The 13,063-nt window shown below is 37.8% G+C and overlaps 1 protein-coding gene across 9 annotated transcripts in view; it reads right to left on the bottom strand.

Annotated features, from left to right (window-relative positions):
- Positions 1–13,063, bottom strand: part of Cacnb2 (calcium voltage-gated channel auxiliary subunit beta 2) — a 279,522-nt gene that overhangs the window by 12,671 nt on the left and 253,788 nt on the right. For 7 of the 9 annotated variants that reach the window (XM_048367847.1, XM_048367848.1, XM_048367849.1 and 4 more), the window contains 4 exons: positions 12,956–13,032; positions 7,672–7,805; positions 4,068–4,148; positions 3,530–3,588 (listed from right to left, as the gene is read on the bottom strand). In XM_048367847.1, the coding sequence (XP_048223804.1) occupies positions 3,530–3,588; positions 4,068–4,148; positions 7,672–7,805; positions 12,956–13,032 (351 nt within the window). Of the gene's footprint in view, positions 1–3,529; positions 3,589–4,067; positions 4,149–6,998; positions 7,061–7,671; positions 7,806–12,955; positions 13,033–13,063 lie in introns of all 9 variants that reach the window. The other 2 variants (XM_048367852.1, XM_048367855.1) reach the window with 1 other exon arrangement.

Here is a 13,063-nt window from a genome sequence, read left to right as displayed (position 1 = left end):
CCAAGGCAGGCCCATTAATTAGTAATGCCATATGTAAATGGCATTGAGCCAGAAACAATAGATTGATCCAACAGTCAGATATTTTGTTTCCTAAATGAAATGTCTGGATGGCTGATACCCCAGAATATGAGTCTGACAGAAATCTCTCTTCCAGATTCAAAACATGCCCAGGTTTAACTCAAGATGCTAAGTCAGTAAATCCCATCCCATTTCTTCATCTTTGGCATTGAAAAAAGGAAAGTAGATTAGCATTCATGGACAGCTTATGTCTATTTTAACAAAGGAATGTATGCTCACTTCCAAACTGTCAAAAATGACAGAGCCAAGAATAAGGAATGAAAGCTAAATTGGGTAGAGTAGGTATGTCTTTTATCCTTGGCTAATGCCTGGCATTCTTAGACCAATCCAGACTATATTTCTTAAGTATTTCATAAAGTTATGGACTATAAAAAGAATTTAAGTAGGAGAATGTAGTTAGGCAGATTGCAAATATACAGTCTTTTTGTACCTTGAAACAGTTTATGTCTTATCTATTCATTGATTTATTTTTGCTTTGGTTATTTTTCAGATAGAATCTTTTGCTTGTTGTTGGGCTGGCCTTCTGTGCATGCTAGCTTACTTATTGAGATGGGTCTTGCTTTTTGCTGGGCTCGGGTCGCCTCCCCTGGCGCGGGGATCCAGGCTCTGCTCTGCTCTAACAGCTCCCTTTCTCACCCTCTCCCCTGGTCACCCGACCCACAGGTAAGGCCAGAGTGGAGTGGGGGGCTCAGGAAAGACCTCAGGTGCACGGGGCCGTTTGAGATCGCTTTACTCCCCTCCTTACCTGTGAAGAAAGCCAGGCGTATGCAGATCTCGGAGATGCTTCAAGAGCAAATCTGATTTAATAAGGGAGGGGTTAGAGCTGATATAGTAGAAGGTGACCAGAGAAGGGGTCTTCGACCAGAGAGCTGGCTATAGGCTGGCGAGCTTGTCATAAGACCCCCTCATGAGCTAACATCACTTGGATAGCGCCACGCCAGGGGTGAAAACCCGCAAGACTGGGGGGCACATGGGCTGGCGAGAAAGTTGGGGGCTGTTCGCAAAGCCAGTTCTTCTGGTTCTGGACCCAGAGAATTGTGGCCTGCTTCCGCATTCCCCAGGGCTGGGGGAAGGGCGGCGTCTTGGGCGCGCTCTCCAATGCCCTTCCCCCTCAAGGCCAAAGCTGAACCCCAACACTTTTTACCCAGGCTGGCCTTAAAATTCCATCCTCCCAATCTTTGACTCCCAAATAACTGGAATTCTAGCCATGAGTCAACGTGCCCATCCTCTTTTGCTCCCTGATCACTTACTAAGAGTATTTGTTCTGTAATAAACACTTTCCTCCTTACTTTTGCCTTCCCTTTCAAAAGTCACTGTAAATTAGAAATCATTGTAGGTATAAGAATGTTATAGAAAATACTATATTAAATCTTAAAGCTCACTGAAACCCATAGATAAAATCTGTTGTACTTGTGTTGTACAATAAAGAAACAGATTAAGAAGAAGAACACTACTAAACTTGCATATTCCTAGGTCTCCTATAATTTATTCTTGGTATAATTCTAAGGTTTCTATTTTGGAGAAATGTTTTTGTTATTTCAGGAGTTGAATTAACTTATATTTGCAAATCATTAGTTATTCAATCCAAGGATGATTTTCATTGGACTATAAGTAAGCTCCATAATGTCAAGATCTTTGCTACTTTTAGGCTCCTCGCAATGCCTAACACATAGTATATACTCAATAAAAATTAGCTTGAGCAAGCTGAGGAGGAGGAAGAGGGGACGGGGAAAGTAATGAGTGTATGTTCATGGGGAAGTTACTCTAGAGATGACCTCTGGTTTTGTTACCAGAGCTCTAGCTGGCTTGCCTCACACTTTAACTCAGTGTCATACCTTGATGCTTTCACACACTTCACAGACTACTGACCACTCCTTTCTTAATTCAGTTGCTGAGACCTTAGGTAACATTTACATGTTTTTGTAGATGGGACATTCTTAAATTAGTGTTGTTCACTCCTCTTATTGCCTAGATTTTAGGACACCTATCTGCCACACAGCCTCTTTCATTTATATTCTCCCTGTTTCTGTTTATGGCTTTCATACAAACTCTTGTTGAAAGTTGCTTCAACACCTTCCTTTCTCTAGCAAAGAGGCATTGATTCAGACATCTATACATGTTTGTAAGTACACACTCAGAGTACAACAGTTCACAACATATTCAAAACAAAACATACAAAAAAGAAAAAACCCTACCTGGGTAGCCAGTGGCTCACACCTGTAATCCTAACTAACTCAAAACAGATCTGAGGATCAAGGTCAAAGCCAGCCTGGGCAGTAAGGTTCTTGAGACTCTTATTTCCTTTTAAACAGAGAAAACACCAGAAGTGGTGCTATGGCTCAAGTGGTAGAGTGCTTGCCTTAAGCAAAAGGAGCCCAAGGACAGTGCCTAGGCCCTGAATTCAAAACTCCAGGACTGGAAAATAAAAAACAAAAAAACCCTCCTACTTTCAGGGAGTTTATATTCTAGTTAGAGAATACCAAACAAAGTAAATACATAAAAGAGCACTACACTAGAAAATGTAGAGAAGGGAAAGAGGGTGTGCATTGTGGCATAGGAAATGCAATGTGCAGAGACACTTATGTGGACAAGTATCTGGCTGTATAGACCACCGTGGTGGTAAGAAGTATTGGTGAAAATGTAACTGGATAGACCTAAGAGCATGGAAAAGAGGGCAAGCATACAATAGACCACCCATTCAATAAGTTTTGCTATTTCACCTAAAAGGTGAAATCAAGATAGTTGGAAGGGGATATAAAGTCAGATTTGCATGTGGTTTGAGTTTCTCTTAGAACAGGAAGTACTGATGAGGGAGAATAGATGATGTTGATGGCCCCATCTGGATGGTTTGAAAGGGAGAGAGTTGGCATATGGAACATAAAGATAATCAAGCAGATGGGGATATGTGTACTGGTAGGAACTTGGGAACACTCTAGTTGCCTCTATTTTCTTATTTTTATTTTCGGTTTTTGTTCTTGCCACTCCTGGGGCTTGAACTCAGGGCCTGAGCACTATCCCTGGCTTCTTTTGCTCAAGGCTAGCACTCTACCACTTGAGCCACAGTACCACTTCCGGCTCTATTTTCTTAATGAGTCAGGAGTCCAAGTTAATTGGTGCATGGTGAGACAAAAAGAGATGAGTAAGTTGTTTGTAAGAGTGGGAAATTGAATGGAAGAAGGTACAGTTCTGACATCTAGGAAGCAGGAACGGCCAGATGGGTCACAAATTGAGAGAGACTAGTTAGGAGGGCCAGGCCAAGCTCAGTTTATGGACCAGATGCAAGCACTCCACCTTATGTGCAAAAAGCGAATCTCACAAATGCCCACTGTACTGAATTGAACTGAATGAGACCCATTTCCTGTCATCATTCACACATCAGAAGATAGCTTTTTGCTCCACCACAGTCAGGTCATTTTTAAACACACAAAATTCAGTCTTGTAAATAACTCACCGCCCTTCAAATCTGTGTTTTAGAAAATCAAACAATGCTTTCTGCATCATATCTGTGACCTGTAATTAGGCAAACAATAAATTAAAATGATAAAAGTATTACTAAGTGTGATAAAATTATTACTACGATAAACCAATTTTACTTACTACTTGAAAACCTGACTTTTGCCTTTGGAAAACATAGCATGTGATCCACATGTTCTGCTTCTTAGTTCTGATGAAATTACAATTACAAAGAAAGTTCCCAAGATTTATAGTGGTCTAATGATAATAAATTACATTGCAAGTGCTTTCATGATCACTCTCTAATTAATACAATTTCCTGAACTGGGTAATTGCAGTCAGCAGAAATCTCCTAAGCAATATTCAAGAAAACAAAACTGTACAAAGTGCTAAGCAGCATATATCACAGGTTGGAGAGAGAGAGAAAAAACAAAACCCCAACATGTTTTGCTTCTATGAGCTCTTTAGTTCCAATTCAAGCCGCAAGGCACTTCAGCATGAGAACATCAAGTGTATTACACAGAGCAGCCACTTACCTCATAGCCCTTCAGAGAAGGGCCCACCAGAACCACTGGCCGCATGGAAGGTACTACATCATAAGGAGGAGTGTGCTCTGTCTGCAAAGAGAGGAGACGCTTTTAGGTATTTCCATAGACATCAGACACGGAAGTATTTTTTGTATGACAAAGTACTCTTTTCTGCAGTCTGTTAGAGGAGGCGCTTTGCTGACATTAAAATGGTTTTCCTACTTGCCTTTTTTTCTAAATAAACCCAAAGATTAGTTGGTTTATTTTTCTAGTGTTACCAACTTCTTGAGTAGCCTATGATTTTCTTGTTCTTCCCAAGAAATGCTACTGTTATATTTGTTCCAAAAGCAGGAGGTGCTGCTTTTGAACAAAAACTAGTTGGTACAACAAACAAAAACATGCCTCATGCAGGATAGGTGCTTTAGACTCACTGAAAATTAATAGTCATATGCACTCGAGTTTTTTGCAGAGTTGATCAGACCTAACATAAGTATTTAGCAGCTTAGACATTTGTCTTACCTTCATAAAACCTAAATCTCAAAACTCTGTAAATTCTACTGTCAAATGTTTGAAAATTCCATTTCAGTTATGATAGTTTAAATGGCATGTTGATTGTCCCCAATAACAATAATCACTGCTCATAGTATTGAATAATACTTTTGGATTTGGGGCATTTGATTTCTATGTAATTTCCAAAGGTAAGGCTTATGTGTCTTGGAAGGAAGGTAATAAATGTGTAATAACATATTCAACATGCTTTAGAAGCCTCAAAATGTTCATTGTCAACTTGCATATACGTATGCATTTCAAGCTTAGTTTAGGTAATGTTTCTGTTAAGTATCTATGTTCTTGTGCAACAGTTTATTTCCTTTTGGAAGAGCAGTGGAGGAGCTAAACCGTTAACACTTTTCCATTTAGTTGTTGAAAGTCATTTCTTTCCAAAAAGAAAAAAAAAAGGATAATGCCAATTTGTTTCATTATATTAAAATTGGCTCTTTTGGTAACAGAAAACAGCAAACTGACCCAGAAATAACCTTTCTGTTAATGCAGTAAAGAAAAGCAATAGATAGGGCTTTAGCCACTATGTTAAGAAAATCATTTACTCTTAGCTCTATAAGACCCTGGATTAAACAGTATATGAAAGAAAAAAATGTCTTAAGAATCACATGCACCAAAAGAAAAAAATGTGTCCTTTAAACTACTTTTAAGAATTTCATAAACTGATGTATTTTTTGCATCAGCCTTTCACTCAAAATCATCATTACTAACATTTTGCCAATTGCAAACTTTCTGGCGTTATTTCAATTTAAATTTGCTGGGGTGAGGGTGGGGGTGGTGGTGTTAAAAAGCATTTCAAATTCAAAGGCTCCCATCTGAGATTCCGCCAGTAGTTGTAGACAGAATGATTGGAGGGAAGAAAAATATTAACCATGACTGTGCTGTCACATTTCATCGCATGAAATTTTACCTAGCACTCAAAATTATTTTAATAGACACAATAAAGATAAAATACGGTTTTGAACAAAGGAAAAGGCAAGACAAACATAATACAGTGACAGCACAAATGCCACACAAGCACCACTATATAAAAGCAATCTAAAACAGAAAACAAATCTTATCATTGAATCTCAGGTTGATTTTTCCCCCCCTGGACTCTACACTGAAGCTTACCACATCACTGAGAACATAAGAAGAATGAGTACCAGTGCCGAAGGCATCATAAGCATATTTATCAAATTATTACATTTTATCATTTATTTTCTATTACCTGGGATTATATTGAAAATGTTTGGAAACTAAGTCCTTGTAACTATACAGTGTAAGAACAACTTTTTTTTTTGACCATTATAATTAGGAATATAAATGGCATGCATTTTAGTAACAGGTAAAGAAATTTTATTTCAAGTGTTAAAGTCTTAGGTGGCCCAGTTATTTGATAATTTTTTAAATTCCTTTGATCTGTGACTGCCATCTAATAATGGTTTACCCATGCTGGAATCAATCAACATTTAGTCAATAAGGATAGCTACAGAAATTACCTTATTTGATGGAATAGTGGTATTTTTATGCCCTTTCAAATATGGCAAGTTTATCTACCCCTTTGTTTTAACCTTATATTGTGACAAACATTTGTAAGTTTAGAAATAAATGAGTAAGAAATTTCAAAGTATTATCTTGGTTTTAGTAGATGTTGGTGCTGTTATTCCCTGAAGTCCAGATCAGCTGATGTTCTAAAGGTCCACACTATGGACACTATTTGGCTGCAAGTATTAGCTATGATGTGAAAGTAGGACCAGAGCTTTGTGTTAACACATCAATCCAAGTGTTGGTTAATTTTACCTAAAATACTGAGGGCCTCCCTTCTTACAGTAATCATAATTTTAAAAATAGTTTAGTATCTGACATCTTATCAATAACCTTAGAGCTCTTTTGTAGATCAGAAGTCTGGGGCAGGGAGTAGGTTTCTCTCTCTCTCTCTCTCTCTCTCTCTCTCTCTCTCTCTCTCTCTCTTTCTCTTTGTGTGTGTGTGTGTGTGTGTGTGTGTGTGTGTGTGTGTGTGTGTCAGAATATACCCATGGTATAGGACTTGGTGACATTAGGAAATAGGAATTTAAAAGACAGCTTAGTAGCTGTGGAAAGTGGTATGTAAAAGCTTGGGAAAAGGGAATTTGAAGGGGGAGTGACTCTTCCTTTAAAAAATAATTCTTTGTAGGTACAAAATACTCTAAGAGGAAACAGACTATGTTTTAGAGGAATTCCCGGGAGTTTCCAGTCAAGGGGCAAGTATCATCAGTATGTAGCATCTTGGTTGGCCAATGGCAAAGGCTCTATGCATGGCCACCAGCCCCATTGTCTGACAGGTAAGATGCTGAGATCTGACTGATGGAGAAAGCAAGAACATTGGGAAGATATTTGTATATGACAATAGGAAAAACTCACAGTAAACCGCCAAAACAAGCCAGCAGTTTTCCATTGGTCCTGTTCATCTGCAGATTTTGCACCTAGTGGATTAGAAGTTTAAATACTGACTAAATTAAAACTTAAATAACTTTTTTTAAAGAACAAGCTATGTATCTGGATATCATAAATCAGAATCTAGTAACTTCTTTATTATGCTTGATTATAAATTAAATTTCTGGAAAAAATGACAAAGACAGTATAAACATGCACGGTTGAGGTGCATTATATGGAATTGTCAGTGTTGGACATCCTTGAATGTTTAAATAAATTCCCTTGGTGGTAGATATTATTCCATCAAAAAGGATAAGTACTGTAATGACGTTTTAACAGGTCACTCCTGAATTTAGTTGCTTTGAAATGCATGGACTCAATTCATGGCTGATAGATTGTTTCTTAAGACAGAAATTATTGTATTTAATAAAACTAGGAGTTAAATGCTAATGATGCCAGTGGCAGGATAAACACAGCTTATGCCAATGTAAACTTACCGATTTCTGCTTCTGCTTAGCTACAGCAGCATGGAAAAGAAACAAAGAATAACAGAGCATGCATGTTATTGGCTTGTCAAAGGACGCAGACAGTCAACAGGACTAGAAATGTGACGCAGTGCAGTTGAGCAGGTGGACAATGGGAGCTGGGAAGTTCATGTTACCTTCTTAAAGAAGGGCATTCTTTTCTCTTTGGAGTGGGGTGACGTTACACTGTTTGCACTGGGTTTAGGGGAGCGGTGGTTTGCTGGAATATCATTTTCTTCTGCATCTAAGCCAGTAGCATCTATGTCTATAGCTATATACAGACAAACAATTCAAAAAACATCAGGTGGGCAGGAGAGGAAAGACATGTTATAAAAATAAAATAAAATGAAAGCAAATAAACTAACCACTGTAAACCATCGATTGTGAGTTCTCAACACAGTACACAAAGTAAAATTTAAAACTTCAGAATATTAAGAATTCAATGTAATCAAACCTAATAAAACTGAAAAATTGTCTCATCAGAACTGTTTGCTTGAGCAAACAGTTGTATGCTACAAATCATGAATATTTTTAGGGAAATGCTTTTAATTTGTAATTTCAGATATAATCTCTGTATTAATGGTACGGAAACAGTACAGAACCTACTTGGCTTCACTTGATACAATATCTCAATAGAAGACAGACTACTGCATTGGGAATGTTTAACACAGTGCCTCAGAATTCCCATTTTACTGATTTTCTGTGAAAAGAAGGGCCATTTGATAAGCTTCACTGAAATTACAGTAGACATTTAAGAGAAAGAATTAAGAATTCAATCCAGCCGTTAAAGAGAGGAGTCATATAAGCAGGCTCATCATCCAATCCATCAGATTGGATTCCTGAATGAACAGGATTGGAATGATTTCAAGATGTATGCATTCTCACACCTCATTGAAGACCAGTTAGAAAATACTGGATCTAATGATATCCAAAGGAAGCCAATCTCATAAAACCAAATGAGAAGACTTCTGGTGAGTTATAAAGCCATTGGATAGTACATAAGAGACCAAGTGGATATGCCACTGGTTTCCTCATCTGTCAACAAGCATTTCAACTTTGTTGCTCAGCATGCTTTTACTTGAAAATTTTCAACTTGAAATTACAAGTCTTAAATAGTGGTAAGTTATTATTTTAATGATACAAAATCTCATTTTGGAATTTATTCATTGTTTCCCACATGGAATTACTCTGGAATTATCAACTGTAGAATCAAGATCACCTTTGACCCCTGAATTTTATTTTAAGATTTAAAAGCTGAACTCATAGGCTTTAAGGGACTTTTTCTGGGCAAAACCTCAGTAGCACCAGGACTCAGCACATAGGTCTTGTGTAGTTCACAAGAGTTCACACTTGTTTCCATACTGTGCTACCCTCCAGGTGAGGTCCCTTCTTAATTTGGATATACTGTTTCATTCCCCTTTGGCTCCTTGACTGTGGTCATGCCCTCAGTGTGTGGAGACAGAAGGACATAATACAGTTGAGCCTGCTAGAAAATTATTTTGGATGTTTGAAATTAGGTCAAGGAGAAGAACATTTATTCATTCCAGGAAAGCATTTTAAACATGTTAGGTCAGTAACATAACTGCGGTATATTCACATGTAAGGAATGAATTGCCATTTGAAATAAGAGCCATTCTAGTGTTGTAATAAAGCTACCATTTTCTATATTGGTAGCTGAATTCCTACTCAGGCTCTTCTAGCCTTTTCAAAGGATCAGAGATCATCTGACAAACATCATTAGTTTTCAGTGTTGCAGTTATTATAGATATTAGATGACTCAGCCTTTGGAAAATTCAGATCTTGTATTTTCTTTTATTTTTTTTCTGCTTTGATTAGATTGAAAGCCTGTGATGGAGTGAATACTTGGCATTGTTTGCACAATGTTACAAAGACCAGCTTTGCTTGCATACATAGAGGAGTTCTGATTTTCCTATGCAGTAAAGGAAATAATAGACTGAGTGGATTCCAGGTATTTAGATAGGCTTTACCTAGTAAATGCACCTTTTCTTTGTCTATCTGTACATACTGGGGAGCTAAATCATTTAGTGTGTAGTATGTATCTTAAAATATGTCCATTGGTTTGAACCTACTAGGCTTTTGAACCACATAATAGCTAACACTTTGCTCATATAGAGAGGTTTACTTATGGGACTTAAAGGTTTTGGAGAAAAAAATACAGGGGGAAGGTTTAGCACATTGAATCTCAATAAGGAAACCTGTCATTAGCACTTCCTTAGACATGAAGGAGAGGAGCTGGCTCATTATTTCCTGTTTTCTAACATGTTAACCAATATAAAAATGTTTCCCTTCTGGTAGTAAATTTCCAAATACTTTATCCTCTTCATCTTTTTTATTTTTTTTATTTTTTAAATTTTTATTGTCAGACTGTTATACAGAGCTGGTACAGTCCTCTTCATCTTTTATGCACTTTGTGAAGGGCACATTCAAGGGAAAGAATCCTCACAGCTTTTCTGAAAGTGAAGCTCAATCCAGTTGGTTGTCAGAGTTGACATCCTAGGTTGGTACCAAGTTTGTAGACTGGATTGTATGATTTGTCCATTGGCTCTGTTCTGCTATGGTAATCAGACTGATTTGTGTTAAGGGGAAGAGTGGAAATCCATGAAAGTTGAAATGCATAAATGTTGAGCTGTAACACTGCCCAGATGTTTGGTTACTTGGACACATAACATAAGTTTGTGATTTACATTTCCTTTACTATTGGTTTTCAATAGAACTGGGGATTGAATTCAGGCCTTGCTTGCCAGGCAAGTATTCTATCACTTGAGCCATGCCCCAGCCCTTTTGTTGTATAGTTTTGTTTTGTCTTTGCTTGTTAATTTTCATTTTATCTTGAGACTCTAGCCCTGATGGGCCTTGAACTCAAGATCATCCTGCTTCTGTCTCTACAGTTCTGCCACTCCCAGCACGGTTCTCCTTACTTTATTCAACTCTTAAATGGTTCTTTTATTGAGAGATGTTACTTCTTCTGAATTTCTTATTTCCTTATTGGATACTTTGGCAACAATACTATTTACTCAGTAAAAAGTATTTCCATTTGAAAGTAGTTTTTCTCATTCTACCACACTAGCATATTTGTTTATATAGAGTACCTTGAGAATATTTCTTGAAATTTAACTTTTAGGTAAGTCTTACAACTTATGTTTAGTTGAGCAGAGTTCAGGGGTAAAGTATATATACAAGTGTGTAGATGTGGTGCATGTATTGTACAAATTCTACCACCCTGTTACACAGGTATGAAGTGGAAATTACTGCTTAGCCTAGCAGTAGATAGGGAAAATTATAGATAGGGCCTCTGTAAAACAAAACAAAAAAAATTGCAACCGCAGCCAGTCCACACTTGATAAATGTGTAGCAATCTAGAAACTTCTGAAGCTTTCCTTTAGATCACTTGAGCTATTAATATGGAAATTGTTAGTCCAATGTCCTTATTGTACATTTGCTAGTAACTATATCTCCAGCCCCATCGGTCATTATATTAAATTCTCTATTAATAAAAAATCATATTAAATTATCTATGCAACTCTGTTTTTAGTAATGATGAATATATGACCACATAATGATAGGTCATTTTATACATAGAACTTTGTTTTTTCTAAAATGCATACACTATGTGGTAAAACAATTAAAAGGTACACTATCATTAGAGGAAATGGACAAATTTTGCTGATTTACAAAAGCAAATGTGATTTATATTTTTTCTTTGATTTTTCAGACCAGCTAGCGGTCTTCAGGAACCTTTGAGATTGTCTTGAGGATTTACAGGGAATGGGTAAGGTTTGCAACTCCTGCAACTTCTCAGGTTTGAGATGGAACAGAATTAGGCTCCCTGCTCCTGTATTTCCTAGGAGGAAATATTAGCCTCACATAGTAGCTACCAGACCTTTGATTTTCACTGCAAGCCCACACCTTTTACTTAATGTTGAGCCGTTTAGAATTAATCCCAAGTTGTACAGTGACAGTTTTGTACATCAATATGCAACCTAAATCTATATTTTGCTCCCTTCAAAAATCCTGGTTTTGCTGTCTCTGGTTTCTAAACGCCTTCATGTTCTGGAAGTAGGTATAACTATGAGCAATAGAGGAATCCTGCTATTAAAACTCAGTTAACACTGTAGTTAGTTCCTTAATTTCTTCATAGATGCACTGTCCTTTCTGATCTCATTTCCAGCTCTCTAGAAATCACACAGAATCATTTTTCTCTCCTGCTCTGGCAGCCAAATCTTTACAATCTTATCTGACTCCCAATTGCATCTTAACCAACCAAGACATTGACCATGGGTTTTCATATAGCTAGCTTTCTATTTACGTAAAGCTTCAAGTTCTTTGTAAAATGGCAGAAATGTCAGTTAGGCAGTTAAATTTATTTGAATGTCAGATAATTCTTAGTGTGCCATACACCCTACATAAGTATGTTCCATGAAATATTTACTTATATTGAAAATACTTGATTACTTCACTTCAAATTTAACTAGGTGCCCTTGTTTTAGGACGCACATGTATTCTTGGTATTGTTATTGTTATTTGGTGGTTCTGGAGTTTGAACTTTCAGCCTGTTACTTGCTAGGCAGTTGCTTTACCATTTGAGCCATTCCTCCAGCCCCATTTTTTCTTGGTTTTCCCTATTTTTAGATAGGGTCTCTGCAGTCAACCTATTTTCCCATCATCACAGACATCTCAGACATGCATCACCATGTTCAGCTTCTCTCCATAGACACAAGGGACGATTGGAATTTACTGCCTGGGCTACCCTGGAACCATGATCCTCTCAATCTAACCCCCCCCCCCCCCCACACACACACACATAGCTTGGGATGGCTGGCTCACCCCACTGAGCTGAGCTATGGGATGAGAAGGGTTCTCACAATCTTCTGCTCAGGTGACCCTCAAATCATGATCCTTTCCATTTCAGCCTCCCAAGTAGCTAGGATTAGGTGTGAGCCCCTGTGTCTGTCATTGTTTTCATTTCTGTGCCTTGCATATGTCTTCCACAGAGCCTCTCTGGGCACTCACTTTGTCTTCACTGCATTTTGTCTTCCTCACCTTCTCTTTTTCTTTGACATTGATGCCTACCTGTCACAGTGAGCTGTGGTAGGAGTGACATGCTGGGCTCCATGGTGGGGACTAGGGATAACAGATTACATGACATTCATCACTTGGATCTTCTACAGCAACTCATACTCATTGATATACCCCCCCCCCCTTTTTTTTCCTGTTAAGGCCAGAAAAAAGAATTCTCTATATTGTCCTTAGTTCTATAGGGGCTTTTATTTCTGATATAGAGTTTAGCATTTGTAGGGAAACAGAGTGACTCAATATTCTGTGTAGCAGCTCATAAAACTAGGTAAGACTGCAGAAGCATGAAATGCAATAGGTGGTATCTGGCACTTAGCGCCTACTTACCAGATGATGGAGGTGTAGATTTTCTGGAACTAGGTACTATGTCACCCAAACTGGATGATGAATTTCCGCCTGATTTACTGGAGTAAAGCAAAAATGCATATTCAATCA

The sequence above is a fragment of the Perognathus longimembris genome, chromosome 18 (assembly GCF_023159225.1).
Source record: "Perognathus longimembris pacificus isolate PPM17 chromosome 18, ASM2315922v1, whole genome shotgun sequence".
NCBI lineage: Eukaryota > Metazoa > Chordata > Mammalia > Rodentia > Heteromyidae > Perognathus > Perognathus longimembris.
Note: the sequence above shows the minus strand (reverse complement) of the source record. Positions and strands in the feature narration are given on the sequence as shown.